General features: G+C 43.3%; 3 protein-coding genes across 8 annotated transcripts; 2 read left to right on the top strand and 1 right to left on the bottom strand.

Moving 5' to 3' along the window:
• Nucleotides 1-267: 267 nt before the first annotated feature.
• Nucleotides 268-2,401, top strand: LOC307044634 (zinc finger MYM-type protein 1-like; the record flags this gene model as incomplete). The annotated part of the gene is made up of 2 exons (XM_079689945.1): nucleotides 268-1,444; nucleotides 1,851-2,401. The coding sequence occupies 2 exons, from the start codon at nucleotides 268-270 to the stop codon at nucleotides 2,399-2,401; spliced, it is 1,728 nt and encodes a 575-aa protein (XP_079546071.1).
• Nucleotides 2,402-8,762: 6,361 nt separating this feature from the next.
• On the bottom strand, nucleotides 8,763-14,977 carry ttl (tubulin tyrosine ligase). Its single transcript, XM_079688210.1, has 7 exons — nucleotides 14,817-14,977; nucleotides 14,535-14,613; nucleotides 14,202-14,434; nucleotides 13,678-13,813; nucleotides 13,306-13,575; nucleotides 12,021-12,164; nucleotides 8,763-11,218 (listed from the first exon to the last, which is right to left on the bottom strand). The coding sequence occupies exons 1-7, from the start codon at nucleotides 14,971-14,973 to the stop codon at nucleotides 11,023-11,025; spliced, it is 1,215 nt and encodes a 404-aa protein (XP_079544336.1). The 5' UTR covers nucleotides 14,974-14,977; the 3' UTR covers nucleotides 8,763-11,022.
• A 503-nt stretch (nucleotides 14,978-15,480) lies between these two features.
• On the top strand, nucleotides 15,481-19,612 carry fignl1 (fidgetin-like 1). 6 transcript variants are annotated; one of them, XM_079688207.1, is made up of 2 exons: nucleotides 15,481-15,620; nucleotides 16,980-19,612. In XM_079688207.1, exon 2 carries the CDS (start codon nucleotides 16,997-16,999, stop codon nucleotides 18,887-18,889), a length of 1,893 nt encoding a protein of 630 aa, XP_079544333.1. In that variant the 5' UTR covers nucleotides 15,481-15,620; nucleotides 16,980-16,996; the 3' UTR covers nucleotides 18,890-19,612. The 6 variants fall into 6 exon arrangements, with proteins under 6 accessions (XP_079544333.1, XP_079544332.1, XP_079544335.1 ...); XM_079688206.1 differs by lacking the exon at nucleotides 15,481-15,620 and adding an exon at nucleotides 15,847-15,982; XM_079688209.1 differs by lacking the exon at nucleotides 15,481-15,620 and adding an exon at nucleotides 16,140-16,162.
• Nucleotides 19,613-20,427: the final 815 nt, after the last annotated feature.

The following is a 20,427-nucleotide window of genomic DNA, read 5'->3' on the forward strand; positions in this document are numbered from 1 at the left end:
AATACATCGCGGTCAGTGATGGCATTGTGTGTGGTGTGTGCAGGTCAGCTGTCAAGCGCAAGTTGGTCGGGTCAGAACAAGCTGACAGTCCGTTTTTGAAAGATACGGGCTTTTCAAACTGGAGAAAAGCAAAGGAGAAAATCAGAGACCACGAGAAAACACGCATTCATTTAGATGCGACTCAAAGATTGGCTGCATTGAAAAACTACGCCAATTAATGCGCTTTTGTCTGAGGCTGCTGCTAAAGAACAAATAACAGCCCGGAAAATGCTGGAGCTCGTTTTCAGCAGCGTGAGATTCCTGGGGCGCCAGGGACTCCCTCTGAGAGGAGCTGCAAATCGGGATGGGGTGTTGTGGCAGCTAGTGGTCGAGAGGGTACGCGCTGATCCTGACCTGCAAAACTGGATGAAGAGGAGGGACAATTGGATGTCGGGCAGCATCCAGAATGAAGTTCTGGAGCTGTTTGCTCATGACATCCAGAGGAAAATCGGAGCCAAAGCATCCGAAAGTCCTTTTTTCGGCTTAACTGCTGATGGGACCACCGACGTCAGTGGAAAAGAACAGTTCTCATGCAGTATACAATTTGCAGATGACAATCTTGAAGTCCAGAATTTCTTTCTGGGCTTTTACAACGCTCCAGACACAACCGCCGAGAGGCTTTTTCTGTGCATTAAAGATGTCCTTGTTCGGCTAAATCTGCCGCTGGAGAAGCTGAAAGGCTACTGTTTTGATGGAGCCAGCAACATGTCAGGGAGGTTCAAGGGAGTGCAGGCAAGATTAAAGGAAACATGTCCTGACTCCTTGTTTGTCCACTGCGCAAACCACTCTCTGGATTTAGTGTTGCAAGAAGTGGCAAAAGAAGTGCGCCTTGTTGCCGATACACTGAACTTTGTTCGGGAAGTCACAGTTGTGATTAATGATTCAGCAAAGAGAAAAACGTTATACCAGTCTCTTTTTGGATGTGGAGAAGTGATCAACCTGCTTGCCCTGTGCCCAACTCGGTGGTGCGTCAGAGTTGTGGCACTGTCACGGTTGCTGGCATGCTATGGAGAGATGCTGCAGACATTTAGGACCTTGGAGAGTGACAGGATTGTCAAGGGGGAGACGCGTGCCAAAGTGGCAGGATTGCTCAAAAAGGGCACCACTACGCGCACAGTCTTTGGTTTGTTTGCCTGCGTTACCATGTTTACGCCATGTGAATCCGTGGCTCGGTCACTGCAAGGCACCAAAGTCACAGCCCTTGGATCAATGGAAGCTGCCAAACTTCTTTGCCAGCGACTGAACACACTCAGACAAGATGACACCTTCGCTGACCTTGTGGCCAAGACCAAACAATACACAGAGCGCTACAACTTGAAGCCTCCTCATCCAGTGCGCACCAGCAAGACCCCAGCGCGTTTTCGCCATACAGCGGAGGAGGAGGAACGGGAGTTGGAGAACGAGGGTAAATAAATAGGCCTAAATAAATAAATAAATAATGCCAACAGTATTTTAAAATTAATCATAAAGCTCATCGGTCTGTAATGTTGAAAGAATGCAACAAATACGCACACAGAGCGTGCTCTCCAGCATTTGTGGACAGATTTGATCTATCCATAGAAAACGATATCATAGTTCATAATAATGTACTACATCCATGTACGCTTATTTGCGAAATTAGCCTGCAATTAATAATTCATTACAACGGTATCAACTGACTAAATAACGTATAGGCCTACTTTCATAACAAACCATATTCATAATTTGAATTTAAATTGAAAATTTAAGGTTGACCCACCCAGCTTAAATAGGCAGCCCATATGGAAACTATTTGTTGGTTGTTGTTTAACTGTTATATTTAACTATTAAAGAATATCCAAGCCTGTGGAAGAGGGAATTGTTTGAGGCCCTGGACTTGGTGCGCACAGAGGTGGAGCGGCGCTTTGACCAGGAAGGACTCCGCGTAGCTGCAGGGCGAGAGCAGGCAGTTCTACAGACGGCCCAAGGGAAACGAGTGGATGTGGGTTCCCTGGAACTGACTTCCTTTTCAAGAGAGCAGCTAAGCCTTGAGCTGGACATCCTGAGCGACGTGTGTAGGGGGCGAGAAGTGAAAACCATTCAGGATGTATTGGCCATTCTGCACACCTTGCAGCCCCAATCCCGCTCCATGCTGTCGGAAGCGGAGAGGCTCATAAAGCTCTGTCTGGCTCTGCCCATTTCTGTCGCGGCATCCGAGCGCTCGTTCTCGGCGTTGCGCAGGTTGAAAACGTGGCTGCGCAATACTATTAAGCAGGAGAGACTCACTAATTTGGCCATTATGAATGCGTATAGCGACCTTCTCGATGAATGCGATGTCTCGACCCTGCTTAAAGAATTTATCAGCAGAACAACGGAGAGAAGGTCTACTTTTGGAACAGTTTAAAAGCCCTTACGAGCGCAAAGTAAACCGTTATTTTTCTGAATGTTCCATTAGGCCTATGTTCGTAAAGGCTGTATTATTCTGTTGATTTTCTGAATGCTGTAGGCCTATGTTATCGCCTATTAGGCTACAGTATGTTCCTTAATAAAGGCTTGATTAATTCATTAATTCATTTTGTTTCATACATTTTCGTAACAATTAAGATGCTGCGTGTGTTTATGTAGCCTATATCTGTTATGTATAGCCCTAGGCTATTAGGCCTACGTGTCGAGTTCGTTAATCATTGATAGTGTGAGTTTCCCCCCCGACCCTCCCAGCAAAAATCCCGCACCCCCCCCCCCAGAAAATAGTTCCGACGTCCCTGCACATGTCATTAGGGGTTTCACCAACTAATCGACTACCTTTACCAGTAGTCGGCACTGTAGGCCCTAGTCAACTAGTCGTGAAAAAAATGGAGGTAAATGAGGTGCTGCAAAATGCTCCAAAACACGTCCGACATTCTTATTTATGGCAGTACTTCAACGAAGATGTAACCAACTCCACAGTGAAGTGTCAGTTGTGTACAGCTGTACTGAAGTACAATACAAATGCATCTGCTATGCGCAACCATCTGAAGATGAAACACCCGCTGCCGACAGCTAGCAGTAATGCTAGCACCCGTGAGCACCGGACCGGCGTCAGCACTGAACAGAGGCAAACGAACAGCAAGAAAACACGGGTCAACAGTGATGCGGATGATGAGCTACGGGATTACTGCCAGCGGACACCGCATATCCCCACAATGGATAATCCACTGGAGTGGTGGGCAGAAAACGTGCACCGCTTCCCCCGCTTTCGAGGAGCTACCTGGCTATTCCAGCCACAAGCACCCCGAATGAGAGGGTTTTTTCCCTGGCAGGCAACACTGTCACCCGAAAGCGGTCAAGCCTCCTTCCCTCACATGTCGATGCGTTGGTGTTCAAACCAAACCAAAAATATGGAAAGGTGGACGTTATCGTGGAGGACAGCGAAGTGTTGCGCAATGCGCTGTTGCGCACTGGATTTACGTGGCATTTATGTAAACAAGAGTTTTTTGCTGTCGATTTTGGTGAGTCCAGTTACTGTTTGTTATTTAATCAGCCATGTAACACAAATTAAAATGCAGTGTTTAATGTTACTGTATGAGTTCCAATATAAAATACAGTTGTACACCTCTCTTTGTGTGCCTTTATTATGACGTAACGACTAGTCGACTGCTATTTTGAAAAACGTGTCGACTAGTAAATATTGGTAGTTGTGAAACCCCTACATGATGTCATCATTAACAGACGTCGATTAAGAGTGACGTTTGAGTGAACGAGGACATCCCAATGAATACCTGAGGACTCCTCTGTCCTCGCGTCACCTCCGGAGGAGGGGTGGACTGGCCATCTGGCATACCGGGCATCGTCCCGGTGGGCCGTTGACCCAATGTGGGCCGGTCCGCTATGGTTTTTTTTTCTTTTCTTTTTTTTCTCTAAATTCCCTCCAATTGGGCCGGCCAATTGGCTACAGAGGGCTAGCAGTGTGTTGCCAGCATCGACACATATTATTGGTCTATTGTTTGTCATTGTCAATCAATCATGGGCTGACAGGCTCAGAGAGCCCTGACCATGCTGTCAATCACAACACAAACCAAGTTGGGGCGGGACCTCATGGCATGGGCGGGAGTCGCGGGACGGGCTGCTGCTTAGCTGAAAATGGATAAGCAGAAGAAACGCCCGGGTGGCGCTGAAAAACTCTGACTTAAAAAGCTGAACTCTCTGGAGGTGGAGGCTGCTAAATATTCTAAATTGACGGACCTATTTGGTGCCGGGGTCACCGCCCCAGCAGGTGCTGCTGCGCCGGGAGACGAGCGAGTGGAGGCATAAATGGTAAGTAACGTTAGCCTGGGGCTGGCTAGGCTACATTTTTGAGACATGTCCAAAAAAAAAGTAGAAAACGTTTTTACATTGAATGTGATGTGACCTAATTAACTGCATAGTCCTACTTGTGACAACATATTATCCCAGAGTTGAAGGGCTGTGAATGTTGGTAGTTGTGGTTGATTTTGTTTAAATAGGCCGAATTGTGATATTATGGGTTATTATTGTTCAGATGATTTAGCTAGGCTAGCTAAGAGCTGCTAACGTCAGCGGTTTCTTGTTGCCATAGCAACAGTAAACGTTCACATGGACCAACGAGCTGTAAGTAGAGATGAAGCTGCAGAATCAAGCTGTATTGTAAATACAGATGAGATACTTTGAATTTTAGCATAAAATAGAAGTAAACCTATAGGAAATAATTACATTAATTTGCAATATTTGCCATTGAATTTATTGTAATCTTTCAATTCATTTATTGTTTACTGAGGTGATAACTATTTCATAATTTGTGTGTAACTTTAATTTCTGTGTAAATGTGTCAGTTCAGGGAGAGAGCCAGACCAATTCAGGCAGCCCAAAGACTGCACCACCACCACCAGTGGTGCAGAAAGTGTTCTGTAGCAGAGACGGCACCAGTAGAAGGTGGCTGACGTACTGTCCAGAGCGTCACATGCTGTATTGTTTCATCTGCATGGCATTCGGTAAGAGAACTGATAGCAGTCTGTTCATCAGTGGAATGTCAGATTGGAGGCATATACACTATGTATGGTGCTACGCACATGTACTAAATCTGGTGCTTGCAAACACAACCCAGATTTTTATTGAGAGTGGGTCCCTGTTTGCGCTCCTCAATGGCATTGCGGTATTCATCAAAGAGTCATATAAAAGGATGAATGTGTGGGAAGAGTCAGTCCGAAAAAAGAGACGTAGACGCCTTGCTCCTATTGGCGAGACACGCTGGTGGGCCAAGCATGAGGCCCTGAAGAAGGTGTTTGGCTCCTTTGGAAAACTGGAAGATGGTCTGTACGTTGATGCGCTGTTGACATTATCAGCTATACAGAAACAGGCAACAGTGAAACCATGTATCCGTGTCATGGCCAGAGGATATGCAGTCATTGCTCAAGTATGAGACGATCTTGACGGCTCAAATCTTCCTCTGCATATTTGAACATATCTCTCTATTGTCTAAATACCTTCAGACGGCAGGATTGGACATCCTCTCTGCTCACAGAATGGTGGCATCGACACAGGATACGCTGAAAAGCTTGGGAAGAGATTTTGAATCTGTAAAAAAAGCAGCAGACACATCTGTCAACTGGACAAACACAGAAATCCAAGAGAGAGATGACACAGACATTGAAGTGGAGGCCACACTGCCACAAAAGAGGAGGAGGATGAAGAAAGTCTTGCCTGGAGAGATGGCTCAGGATGAGACCCTGGATGATGCAGAAAAATCCTATGAGGTGAATGTGCATAACCGGATCATGGACACAGCAATTGAAGCCATTCATAGGCGCTTTTTAACACACGGCAATCTATATGCTGACTTGGCATGTCTGGATCCCAGAAACTTCCCTCAGCTCTGCACCAGTGCTCTTCCCCAGTCTGCCCTTCAAGACTTAAGCAAGTGCTTGCAAGGATTTGACAGCAGGGCAACCAAGGAAAATATGCAGGCCGAGTTGAAAAGCTTTGCACTCCAGTGGAACAGGCTGAAGGCATCCCCATTGGCAGAGTACAAAGCAAGAACAGTAGAAGATGGATCAGGTGGTGAGGAGGACAACACAGAAGAGGTTGAGATAACTCCCATAAGCTGTTGCTCCTGCAAAGAATGCCCTCTGTGCTGCTACCAGATACTTCGCCATTTCAACATGCTAACAGATGCATACCCTGTCCTAGGCCTTGCTTATAAATACCTGCTTACATTATCCCTCACACAGGTGGCTTGTGAGCGCACATTTTCAATTTTGAAGTTTATTAAAAACAGACTCAGAAGCACCCTCTCATCTGATAAATTGGAGGCATTTATGTTGATGGCCACAGAGAAAGACATCCTCATGTCCTTGGACTCTGACTCTGTGATAGACAGACTTGCAGAGAAGAGTGAGCTGCTTAAAAAGCTGCTCCACTGATAAGGCGAGAAATATTTAATATTATTGTTATTATCACACATTATGGATGTAGTAATTCATTATTTGTCATTTTAATGATGATTTTCAGAAGTTGTATTGTGCTTATGTGTTGATCCTTAATGGTGTGATCATGTACACTAAATTATCAATTATTCTCCATTACAGGTTGTTCTGATATATTTGAGGAGTCGTTCTCCCTCTGTTCTATATGTGGACTTGTTCTCTCATTTAGGACCACTGTTAGAATTTGGTAAGTTTATCATGTATTTTTTAATGTTGTATAAATTCATACTTCATAATTTTAAAAAAGTTTTGAAAGAAACGCACATCCCAAAAGTTTTCAACTCTAGGTGCAGGACAGAGGAAAACATTTTATTTATTTTTCAGACTTAATAATGTATCCAATTCCCTCTCAGGTTGACCACTTGACATGTGAGAGCTTGAGGAGTTGTTCCCCCTTCGTCCATGTTCGAGGACTTGCTCTTTCTCTGCCTCCACTCTCTACCTTCACTGCACCAAAGTTTGGCTGTTGAGTCTCCTCTAGTATGGTGAGTTTATCATTTTTTATGTTTTATGAAATCATACTTACTTTGTGATGATTAGAGACTTAATAATGTATCCAATTCCCTCTCAGGTTGACCACTTGACATGTGAGAGCTTGAGGAGTTGTTCCCCCTCCGTCCATTTTCAAGGATTTGCTCCCTTACCACTTCACCACTTTTTGAGAAGTCTATGATTTGTTGAGTATGTCATGTGTCTTATAATGTTATATGAATTCATACTTGATTTGTGATGATGAGAGACTTAATAATGTTTCCATGTCTCTTTTAGGTGGACCACCCTATATATGAGAGCCTAAGGAGTTGTTTTCCCTCTGTCCCCTTTTGAGGACCTGCTTTGTCTCCTCCATCATTCACTGGGCCACTTTTAGGTTCCTGAGCTTATTTCATGTGGTGAGAGGAATGCAATATGTGTATGTTTAAAGGTTATGTTTAAAGGTTTATGTGAAGAAACATACTATATGTGTTATAAAATGACAATTGGTAATTCATAAATGTCTCTTTATATTCTCTGCTACCATTATCTCCTGTCAAACAGGTTTTCCTGACCTGCTAGAAGTTCTTCTTGATGCTTGAGTCATAGATCATATCTGAGAGCTTCGTCTTGACTTTGTGAGTTTATTATGCAACTTGTTTTGTCTCAGATTGAAACAAAAGGTTTGATTATGATTATTTCCTGGCTGAAGATTTTCATATTGATGGTTTTAATTTCAAACATCTGCATATCTTTTAAGTTCAATTAACAGTTATGCAGGTAGGCCTTAGGGCTCTATTGAGACTTAAGTCATCCTTCATGACAGATACATTTGTTCACTAAGTGTCACTACGTCACAAAAAGGCTACATGGCTACATATATTTGTCAGTACACAGATACTGAGTACAAGTTCTGTTTGCTGTTTCTTGCAGGTCACGAATTTGGTGAGGAGTGGAGCTGGCTGGCTGTGGACGAGAAAGTATAGAGCAATACATACTTGTGCACATACACGTATATGAGAATGCATATCTATTCAGACCTGTAACCCATGTCTTAGACTTTTCACACAGCTACAGTATATATATATATATTTTTTTCCAATTCTCTATTTATGGTTTCATAATGAGTAAGTGGGTTTCAGCTCTAATGCTGCTACTGTCTGTAATATGTTTCTGTTTAGATTATTTGTCAGGATATTTTTTTTTTATTATTGTCCGAGTCTGGTTTTAACTACTACTGGGCTTACATCAAAAGATTTTCACAGTCACATACTAAAACCGGAAAGGGTAGCATAAGGGTTCTTCTCCCGTTAGTCTCGTCCCACCCCTAGTCATGACATAACTTCTGTTGTGATTTGACACTATAATGAATAAAGATTGATTGATATAGCTGTCAATTTTAGTCCTTGAGTTCATAGTTAAGTGCTTTATTTGTTAACTGCTATCAAGGAATATGACTCTCCTTTGTAGTATGCATGAGAGAAGATGCCGCAAGTTTAGTGGACTTCTATGTAGTGTCCGCTGATAATGTAGTGGGCTGGTCTGGACAGAAAATGCCAGGGCTGAATTTTTGTCCCAGTCCACCCCTGGGTATTGGGATGAGGCTGAGGAGGTGACGCGAGAACTGTACAGCGTGGGAGGCGGGGCCTCATTCATTCCTAGGATAGTTGCTCATTAACGCGGCTGAGGGCTCTGGCACAGATACTTTGGGATTTAATAACGTGACGTCATCAGTGAGCCCCATATTGGTAATTCTTATTAGATATTAAAGTTATGTGTAAATGAATCATGTCAATCAGGAATATATACGACACAGGCTTTTTTAATAGTCCGATTTTTTTATTCTAATATCATTTCTGATAAAGACAAATGTTCATGCAATTGTTTGATAAAGCATACGGAACAAAAACACAGCACACAGATATCCCTCTGAATGTGACCCTTCTTTAGGATCATGTTGGCCAATTGATTTAATAATGTCCAGATAACAGCAACTACCAAACATGATTCAACACTGAAACATAGCAGGGATTAAATCTTTGGTAAAGATGTGGAAATCCAGGAATAATGACAAAACATGATCAACTGAGAAAATGACATCATCAAACTCAAGAGGTCTTCTAAATTAGGCAAAACCACTTAGATACAACAACAATGAAGGTGCTTCATAACGCTGGAGGTCTAATTGCTTCTTTTCACCAATATGCAATTCCCCCTAAGGCACCCGTCCCTTCAATGGAAATACTTTTCCCTAAAAATTGAACAATAAGCAAATACTGATTGTTTACGTTCATTTTTTTTTTAAATCAGCAAACATTCTTAAAAACAAATGTATGACAAAAACATTGATAGTTTTCCAAATGATTAGCTACATCAGAACATTGCGATACATGAATGCATTCATCATATCTCTACATGACTCATTTTTTGTCAGTTTAACCTGCTCTGTAAATGTTTCCCACCTTCAACTTGTAAACACAAACACACTGTCAATTAAAACATAAATAAATGCTCCAATGGTGTCCCTTAACTGAAGTTACTCACAACATGGGATGCAAAGCCTCTTGAATCAAGGTTAGAATATAGGAACAGCAGGGATTCTAACAATGAGAGGCATACACTCATATGATGACCTATTCTGTGAAAGGAGCCAATTGAATGGTCTACCCAACATGCAACTGTCACACATCTTCAGTTAATTAAAAGTGTAATGTCTGAGGAAATATTCCCTTCTAAGAAACATAAAATAGATTTGTCCCCTCAGACGGTTACAACTGTTAATTCTCTACAAAGAAAATCTGAAATATGTCAAGGACCCCATGAAAAAAACACAATAAAATCAGCCATGAAACACCACTATAGTAATAAAACAAGTGTAAAAAACCTAAGACATGATCCAACACAAGCTGTAACTGAAGAAGAGGCAGTGATAGGATGAAGATGTGTCTGTGACTTCCTTATAGCTGTTAGCTGTCCACTGACTTGTCTTTGGCAACACATCAGACACAGTAAGCTGTACAAGAGCAGTGTTAGAATTAGTGTTCTATGTTCTCAGCTTCATTTCATGGGGTCTGTAACACACTTTGTACAATCTACTCTACTTCCATTACAACAGTTCAAAAACAATCCACACACGTGTTGACGACACTTTACAATGACAGTCTAGCTGTGCAGATATCAGAAATCAAAGGGACATTAGAGCAGCTGTTTACAGAACCAGAGCAGAGGGTGCTTCCCTTTGTGGGGCTGGTATGAGGATGCATTCGACATGCTTTCACACAAACATGCTCTCGTCTAATGGAAAATAAAACACCAAAATGTCTGTAGATAGACTATTTTAAAGTAAATTGTTAAGAACAGAAAAATGAGGGCTAATACTGAACCCCTTTAGGGGGTTCTCTGTCCCTGCTGTAGAGGTCAGAGGTCAGGGACACTTAGGGACGGACTTGGGTTTACCAGAACTGGAAGGTCTCCCTGTTTATGACCCAGCTGAGACTTCTTCATTCTTATCTCATCAGACACATTGGGTTACTTTTTCTCTTTTAAATTCTTAACACATTTTGATCACTGTTAGCAACCCTAACATTTCTAAACTAAAAAGAAACTGCAAAAACTGGAGAAAACTAATATTAAAAGTTTCACAAATTCAATGCCAATGAATTTGTTTCACACTAATTATTGTGGACTGATCATGGGAGCGTTGAGCAACAGTGCAAAGGCTTATAGAATAAGTACGAGTCACAGTAACAGAGCAAGCTAACTGGCAGTTCTTTTTAAGGGAGCGTGGCTGGAAATGTAAGGCACTACAGTCTCAGCATCCTTCAGTCCTCCATTCATCTGCTTGTGGAGAAACCAGCAGTGGGACTGAGATGGAAGGGTGTCTGTCCTCATTCGGAAACTCCCACAAAGTTTGTCGACTTATCACCGACCTCACATATGCATAATGAGGAGAGGGGAGATCATTCTGCAGCTCAGCTAGGAGAGGAACAATCAGGAAGCTACTTCTCAGGTGGAGTTACAAGTGAGGACAGAGCATGAGGAAGCCGCACAGAGGAGACGAGGGGACTGTTGAGTGTGCTTACAGTCGAGTGAAAGGGCCCATGTGAAGAGGCCCTCTGATTTTGGGAGAGGAGCAGGAGTTGGTGGTGAACATGGAGGATGGAGAGGAGGAATATGGTGAAGAGGAAGCAGATGAAGAGTCTCCGCTGTTCAGGGTGAAGACGCTGGAAATGGCCACGTCCACGATGCCCTGGCACAGCTCTGAATACAGTTTCCTAGAGGGGGGGGGGGACAGGAGTGTCAAAAGTGCCTTCAGACTTTTACATTGCTAAATGTAGTCTATAGGAAACTTTAACAAGCAAAACTGAAAAAGTCAGGGCCAGGCATGAAGACACAGCCCCACCTAGTGTCAGCAGAAAGTAATGCAAATAATAATTCCCAAAATATGCAAAAATAATACATGTTAAAATATATTTTAAGATCATGTTTAGTCATTTGATTCGTCTGTACATTGCTGTTTTAGTCTGCGTTCTTCTAATTAGTGTCCACAGTGTGCCTATTGAGCCGTGTTGAGCGATGTGGGGCAAGCCCCTCTCTCTGCTGTTAAAATGAACGTGTACTGTAAAAACTACACTGCGCATGCTGAGAGTATTTTTCTATTCAATGTGTGCGGCACTATCGGAACCATGGATAACCTACAGCTATTTGTTTACGTGTTTAAAAAAGCACCAGAAGCTTATATACGCATCTAAGTTGTTCGTGCCCCACCACTTTTGTACATATAAAAACGCCACTGGTATCAACACATAGCTGACACATTTGCATTCCAGTCATTGTTCCAAAAAACAAACTAATGAAGAGCAGCATTGCAACTATGGTCACCCTAAATGGGAGGAAAACAACAAAAAAGTGAATAATATTCCAACTTTGCTTATTTACAAAACAAGGGGAATAGATTCTAAGCTTCTTTCCCCCTATTTGTAAAATGAATCCACAAAAATAATTTGAGATAGAAAAAATGTGTCAAGACAAGTCCATCTGGAGGGGTTACAGGGACATCTGCTGAATGTTACTGACTGTGCACAGGCTGGAGCTCCGTTGATCTCAATGAGCCACACTTTGAAGCTCTCGTCCACCATGAAGTCAAACCCGAAGAGTTGGAAGCTCTGGTAGGACAGGTGCTTGGTGCTGATTGACGGCTCGATGCATGTCAGACAGCTCCTGTTGAACCAGACATCAAATCATTTCACATCATCTGACTGTTTGACAAACATCTTTGTGCTAAACATCTTTTATAATTCATCAAAAACGTTGCAGGTAATCATGTACAATGTGTTTGAACGCTAGCCAATAGAAGCGTGTGTGTATGATAGTGATGTATAAGTAAACAATGGAGTCCAATGGAGGTGTTTCAGGCGGGGGTGGGGGGTGTGTGTGTGTGGGAGAGAAACTCCTATATAAACACATATAAACACACTACAGGAAAGGGCAAACCCCCAAAAGCATAATAGGGCCTCTCTTGCAAGGCAGGCTAGTTCCAATTGGAGTCTAGTTTCTGCTGTTTTCTAATGCCGCTCAGAAGCAGAACTGTTCTGTTCTCTTAGCCTGTACTGAAAAGGTATTACATCACAGAAAAATCGGCATCCCAAGATGAGTGCAGCTCATCTTATGGATGAGCACACAGCAGGGAGAGGCCGAGGCTGCATTAGCTGAGCAAGAGGAAATGGCCCATGAAGATGCTCCAAGCATTATAAGCTTGTGCGCAATGCATCCTGGTACATGTAGGCACTGCCACTGCAAGCAGGAGGACTCAGCTGTCTCAGCCATTATAGCACGCACTGAGGAGTTCATTGCTTCAGTTGACTTCACATCACATCAGCACCGATGGGATATCCACATAAAGGGTTCTTTTCTAAGGGATGGTAGCTGGGATTTCATGGATACCAAAGTCACATATCCATAGTTGTAACACGTTACTTAGATTAAAATCTGACTAAAGTGCCTAAGAAGAAATGCACCACTATTACTAAATGCCATAGAGCAGTTACGATCTCTTTATTTTACAAGCTGAAAAGTGAAATGTCTACTAACAAACAGTGTCATCTCTCTTTTAAACCCAGTCATCTAATAGAGTAAAGTTTCTTTGAAAAACAAGTGACTGTCTTGCACAATAATAAGGTTATTACATACATACATTCACTGTCAACTAGGACAGACTTGATTAGACAACTCAGTGACATTTCAGTAGAAACGCTTGGGGAACAACACAAAATAGAAGCAATACAAATGTGTACGTTTTTGAATTTACGGTGGGCTACAGTATGAGATTGAAAAAGAAAAAGGAAAAACAAGCAGGACCTACTTGATGATCTGCTTGATCTGAGGTAATATGGAGGTCTCCAGCGTGACGTTGTGAGTGTTCAGCAGGTACAGCCTGAACTCATCGAAGAACATCTCGTTCCCCTCCTCGTAGCGCCCGTAGTTCTGGGAGTGTTCCATCTGGATGCAGTGGTTGGTCAGGTGGCTGGTCATGTCCTGCAGGTCGGAGCTGTTGTAAGGCTCCGAGGACGTCCGCAGCACGCCCTCCCGGTATAGATAGATGTTGTACTGATGGTCAACTAGCACCCAGCTCCTAGCAATAGCACAACATAACAGCTATTAGTGAGAAAGCCCAGCCAGACTAGCATATTATCAGTGGGTTAGTTAGTAGACCTACCTTAGATAGTAGACCTACCTGATGTCAAACTTCCGATTTCCCGGCTGCAGAAGCAGAGGCTTCTCCAGGTACTTCTGAATAACATGAACCTGTCCCTGATTATCAATGTACTCCAGCAACTGACTAGCATCAGTGGAAATTAAAATACCAGCACCTATGGCAATACAAAAAATAAGTTGTCATTGATGATATTTTACACAATTTTAAACTTTGAACAGTATTGTCCCCAACAAAGAGGATTTATTAACAGAAAATGTATGGTTGCCTTTTTTAATGCTGAATGGCATATTTCCAGGAAACTTGTTAAAATCTCTGGTGGAATTATTGTAGGATGTTGTGAAGAAACTCAGTTTGACAGATATGTCAATTAAAAGTATCTAATCGTATGAGTATTATTCCTAGGAAAAAGGCTCTTCCAAATACCTCTGAAAAAGTATGTTATCCATTTGATCCTCTTTGATATTATTTTAAAAGACACAGAAAAAAGTCTTTCTAGGGTTTACTATTAACAACAAATGTATAAACATGGGTTAAGGTTTTACCTTTAGCTCCAGAAGAAGACTTGGCTATCCACACTGTGCCCTCGCCACTTTCTTTTTTAGAGTGATAGGACGCCAAGAAAACTTCCCGCTCATCCGTTTTGGGATTGCTCTTCAGGTGGCTGATGCCATTGGTAGCTGGAGCCACAGGGGTTTTGAAGTTAGTGGGATAGATGATGTAGGATTCTGGGAACCAGCTAGAGGAGTCTGACAGCTCTGGGCTCGTCTTTATAAGCCTAATGGTAAAGAGAGGAAGTGGTCAGTTAATGCAACCCCATTTGAATAATTAATTTGCACAAAAGTACATTAATGAATTAGAAAAATGCATATACTGACTTGACTAAGGATGCCTTCCTGCAAAGCTTGTCTGCTCCCCTGTAGTAATTGACCAGCTGCACCAGGCCTGGTTCATGACCTGTGAAGTCCAAGACAGGATACTTTAAAATGCATTAAAAATACTCGTGTGTCTTTGACTGCACATCACAACATTCCGACAGGAAGCTGGAGCAGGAAGTGCCGCACAGTCACAGCAGCTGTGTCATCTGCAGCTGTGGGTGGACACCAAATATAGCACACAAATGTCACGATCATATGAAATAAGAAAAAAAGCCTATTTACCCAGACGTCCAAAAGGCAGTCTGTTGCGTTCACCAAGCATCAAGTTGAATCTGGGATTGTCTCTTTTTAGCCTCTTCCATTGTCCGGAAGAGAGGAGGATTTTGGAAACTTCTGCATACACAGTGCTGTTCTCGTCACGGGTAACAAACGTATACATGGTGGTATTTATAATGCCACGCTGAAGGGAAGTAACTAGTAAAAACGATTGAATGTGTAAATAACTTAGCTGGGTGGCTAGTTGTGATGCTGTCTGGTTGGCACTGCAGCAGACAGACTGTTCGGGGTTATCTCCTCTGTCCGTGCCATGACGATGAGTCAGTCATATCCAGTCCACTCTTCCCAGTTAACTCACAATATTGTTCCGAAGCCCCCGCAGACGAAGCCTGAGGCTAATGGGAAGTATAAAACATCGTCACATGTGATGGAGAGTAGTTTGAGGTTACTGCGCAGACAGGGCTCCTCACCCCAGACCAGGGTGTGCCTGACTGCTGCTTGCGGCTCCTGGGGCTGGTCCCGTCTGGATTAATTAAGATCCCGTCTCCGGTTTAGCTTTAGCTAACGGACTGCGACTGCTATGAACAGCTATCCAGGAAACGTTTCCCGTACCCCTTCTCAAAGACAAAGGCCTTTATAATAAATAGTGCAAAACATGAACTTATTACATAGTTAGTTTCACAATATCACAAACGCAGCATATTACTCCCACCATGGATGTAAGAAGACAACGGCGGCGTGTTTTCACTGAAGCTTAGAAGTCGCTGTCATCCGCTGTCGATAGCATAAACAAAAAGCTGCCCGGTTGTGGTAGGTGTAGTTTACGAGTGCAATTATATCAAGACTCATTCATATGTATTTACTTATTATGTAAGAAAAAAAGTTAATTAACACAGTGTGCTAAAAATTGTGCGTAAAATTCTGATTTCTTCAAAATAATGAAAGTCGGATTTTATTGTCCAACTGATTTTCAACAAAGCCGGTACTACATTTCCCAGAATGCAGGACGATAAAGCGACGATATTATCATTATTGCATTTATTTAGCGTGTTATGGCCACACGATGGCATTGTAGACCTCTAAACATTTTTATTGCGGTCGGTACCTCCTGTTGAAACTACAGTCCGGATAAAATAAGTTTCAAAACTTCCAGAGAAGGATTAGAACTCTTGGTAAGACTGTCTCCTTGTTTATTGTGTTTGTCACGAGTCAAAACGCTTTATGTGGTGCTTGGTAGAGCGGCATAGTAACACTAAACCGATCCTACCCACTCTCTGGGAGAACCTGGGGGATAAATTGAGCACTCCTAGTTGTGACAAGTTATGGGCCCCGTTCCGATATTTTCAAATGAGGTATTTGCTTAAACTTAGTTGTTTATATTCTCATAGTTTCACCATAAGTCGACTTTTTTCAATGTAATAACTATAAGCGTTTGTTTAATTTGGACTAGTTTTATAATTTAGGCAAGAGCGATGCTGAAAGACTAGTTTAGGTTCTCCAAGAACGAATTGGAACGAAACAGGAAGTCATACTGATGAGTAAGCAACTGGTGGCGCGAAAAACTAAATTGCAGTTAAGGTACAACAGCTTTCAGCACGTTTACATGATTATACACCTTTTCTTTGTATTATTACACCCACTTTTATCGTAATATCAGAAGATTTACAATTTAGTAAGTGTCGTCCTTCATTCCAATGTATTGTTTTATCGTGTGTATTTTCACTAAACGCTTGTATTCTGTGTATCAAAAGGACCCGTCGACACACTGTTTATAACTGCATGTCATCGGGGACTGCTAGGTTTTTAACTTGTCATTTGAATGAATGCTATCATGAATTTAAATGATACTGCAGAAGCCTTGGTCAGTGAACGCATCTCAAGTACAGCTCGTTATACATACAGTCAATGGTAGAGCTGCATGTTTATAAAATTAGATGTTTTGCGTAGCTGCATGTAGTCAAAGGGGCGTTCCACCAATTTGACCTATTCTAATGAACTATTTAAGGTTAGTAAAAAAAAAAAAAAACTTTTTGTTTATAGGTTAGTTGAGCTTGGTTATGGAGATCAAGATTGCTTAAAACAGGGGGGGTGGGGTCAGGCAGGATCTGTACCTTGGCTTTTACTGAGGTCATATATTTTTAATAACTTTTGTCCCCTCTCCTTCATCAGACTGGAGCAGGCCAGGCATGAGTGGAGCACACCTGGACGAATGGCAGAGGAGGTCCTTTGACATTTCATCTGGCAACTGTACACCTGAACAGACGGCCGATGCCTACCGGGCCCACATCCTCTCCATTCAGTATGCATGGGCAAGCTCCCAGCTCTCTCAGGCCGGCATGGACAGCCTGCTCAGGACCTACTCGGAGCGCTACGCTGCAGTGCTGGACTCAGATGACCCCCGCACAGGGCTGAACAACTATGCAGACAGCGCTCTGCACCTGGCTCGCAGTCAGAGGAACCACAGTGGCAAATGGGAGTCGTTCCTCACCATGGAGAGTGTGCTGGAGCTGCCCTGCGTGCAGCGGATGATTCAGGCAGGGAAAGGTGGAGGGGGCTCCCTGGTGGCAGCAGGAGATGTTAACATATCTGTGGGGCAAGAGAGCAGAGGCAGCTCCCTACCTGCCGCTTTTACTGGGGACCGCTCAGACACTGCATTGTTCAAACCTACAGTTCCACCCCAGCCTAAAGCAGAGGTTATCACCAGTGCCAGTAATCCAAACTCATTCTCCCGTCCTCCAGCTGAACCACAGTCTGTGTTTACTCACCCTTCCTCAGCTCTTCCCCAGGGAAACCCTGGCCCTGCAGGGGGAACACAAAACTCTCAGTCCTCCTACTTACCCAACTCCAACACATCTAAGCGGAAGAACTTTTACAACACAGACAGAGGGGATGGTGGCAGGGGTCAGCAGGGAGGTCAAGCAGGCAGTGACCCGCGAGCTGGAAGCAACTTTAAAACGGCTCGCGAGCATTTCATTGTTGAGCAACAGAAAAAACACTCCAACCAGGCGCGGACTGGTCAGGCCTCCTGGCCGGCAGCAGCTGTGAAGAAATCTTTAGGAGCCAACAGGCCGCGGGGTACATTTTCCAAATTTGTGTCACCCATTCCCCAACAGGAGGAGGAGGAAGAAGGAGGGCCAAACGGTAATTCCAATCAGGAACCTCAGATCGTGGATGAGCGTCTGAAAAACTTTGAGCCGAAGATAATTGAGCTGATCATGAGTGAGATCATGGACCACGGGCCTCCTGTCGCCTGGGAGGACATCGCAGGCCTGGAGTTCGCCAAAACCACCATAAAGGAGATTGTAGTTTGGCCCATGCTGCGACCTGACATCTTCACTGGTCTCCGGGGTCCACCTAAAGGCATCCTCCTGTTCGGACCCCCGGGGACTGGAAAAACTCTGATAGGGAAATGCATAGCCTGCCAGTCAGGGGCCACCTTCTTTAGCATCAGCGCTTCATCGCTCACATCCAAGTGGGTGGGTGAGGGAGAGAAAATGGTGCGAGCCCTCTTTTCCATCGCCCGCTGCCACCAGCCTGCTGTCATCTTCATTGATGAGATCGACTCGCTGTTGTCCCAGCGGACGGACGGGGAGCATGAATCCTCACGCAGGATAAAAACAGAGTTCCTGGTTCAGCTGGACGGAGCAACGACGTCAGCCGAGGATCGCATCCTGGTGGTGGGCGCCACCAACCGGCCTCAAGAGATAGACGAGGCTGCCCGGAGACGCCTGGCCAAGAGGTTATACATCCCCCTGCCCGAGGGAACGGCCCGGCGGCAGATCATCACTAACCTCATGACCCAAGAGAAGAACCAGCTGGGGGAGCCGGAGCTAGACAGCGTGGTTGCTGCCACAGAGGGCTTCTCAGGGGCCGACATGACGCAGCTCTGCAGAGAGGCGGCGCTCGGGCCCATCCGCAGCATCCAGCTCAGTGACATCGCCACCATCACTGCAGACCAGGTGAGACCCATCCAATACAGAGACTTCCAGGACGCCCTGCAGACCGTACGGCCCAGTGTCTCATCAAAAGACTTGGAGCTGTATGAGGAGTGGAACAAGACCTTCGGATGTGGACGTTGAGCGTGGCTGCTTATCCTGATTGTTGTTCAAATTGTGGATTTTATTTTGAACTGAGTTTTTGATTTCAGCTCTGGAGGAATCCATACAAAAGCCCAAATTGGGCAGAGATAATAGCATGTGCACTTTGTGAAATTGTTGTTAATCCTATTGAGAGCAAAAATGTTTGGCAATAGTGTAGTCTCAAATAAGGTATAGATTCTTAAAAGCATCACAAAGATTGTTATTTTAATGCAGGGATTTCTGTCAAGTTGCATTACATTGAGGTTAGTATGTCCAAAAATTCAGTTTAATTGAATTAATATTTTTCCCACCATCCCGATGTTTTGCGAACCATTTAATGTTCGTTCCTACCAAAACGCTGTTGCAAAACAAATCCAGTTATCAGTGCTCTTAGTGCTGATGGGATGAGAGACTTTTCTGTATGAAGAAATCGCTCTTCAATTGATCCCAGCTGTTTGTTACTGCATTATCCTCTGGTTTTTTTGGATATTTATTTCACTGTTGCTGTGTGATTTGCTGAAGGCATTAAGATATATTGTATTAGTATCATTTTGGCAATGCTGTGAGGATAAACATTCAACATGTTTAATAACCATCCCAATAGATATTCTCACCTCTCTCATATACTGCGCTTCATGACTGAATTATTTTGAGTTTGATTCTTAATTGAATTGCCAAATTTGTATTTTTTTCCTAATAAATAAAAAATGTTGCCATCCTATACACCTTTGTCCATGTCGGAGAATTGAAACATATAAATATTAAGTTTCCAATACTTTGTTGCATCTCAGCACTTGATCTACTTCCCTTCTAATCTGAGTTTTATTCACACATCTCTTATATTTTGTTTCATTCTGTGGTTTTCCTGATGTGCTAATCATATCCACAGAAGTTGTGCAAGAGAGTATCCTAAGTTTAAAAACAAACCTGAAAGCTTGACTCCCTTCCTGTTGGTGATTCAGACAGCAGTGGACTCAGCAGGAACATCTGTCACTGCAATACGGCCTTTTTTAGAGGATAAACAGCAATCCACATGCTGATGTAGATGTTTATATTTTAAACTGTGTCCAGTTAATTTCTCATCGTTAATAATAAGTGGTCAACAGATTTTCTTATCCTTTTTAAGTTGAATGCCTCACTGGTCATGCACTGTGATATCGAGCAGGACCATTATAGATTGGGCACACATCAAATTAAATTCTCATGTAAATTTCATGAAACAATCTTTGAAAATCTGGAAGACCATGAAAAACTATTTTTCATCTTTTTGTCAAGTTGCTGATAAATATTTCAGACGTGTGTTTGGCCACTCTATGGAAACTTTGTTGAATAAGCCAGCAGCGAAAGATGACACACACACACACACACACACACACACACACACACACACACACACACACACACACACACACACACACACACACACACACACCCACCCCTTGGGCGTCTCTTAACAGGGGGATGGCCCACAGCTGGACCGGGACAGATGCACAGAATTCCTCTGGTGCTGCTGGGATCCACAGAGCACGGCTGAAGAC

The sequence above is a fragment of the Notothenia rossii genome (assembly GCF_949606895.1).
Source record: "Notothenia rossii genome assembly, chromosome: 6".
Lineage (NCBI taxonomy): Eukaryota > Metazoa > Chordata > Actinopteri > Perciformes > Nototheniidae > Notothenia > Notothenia rossii.

Excerpts from the sequence above, each read along its gene's own strand:
- ttl (XM_079688210.1), bottom strand. The coding sequence starts at position 14,973 with ATGTATACGTTTGTTACCCGTGACGAGAACAGCACTGTGTATGCAGAA. Across the intron at positions 14,435-14,534 it reads AGGAAGGCATCCTTAGTCAA|GCTTATAAAGACGAGCCCAG; the intron begins GTCAGTATATGC and ends CTTTACCATTAG. Across the intron at positions 13,814-14,201 it reads GTCTTCTTCTGGAGCTAAAG|GTGCTGGTATTTTAATTTCC; the intron begins GTAAAACCTTAA and ends GTATTGCCATAG.
- fignl1 (XM_079688207.1), top strand. The coding sequence starts at position 16,997 with ATGAGTGGAGCACACCTGGACGAATGGCAGAGGAGGTCCTTTGACATT.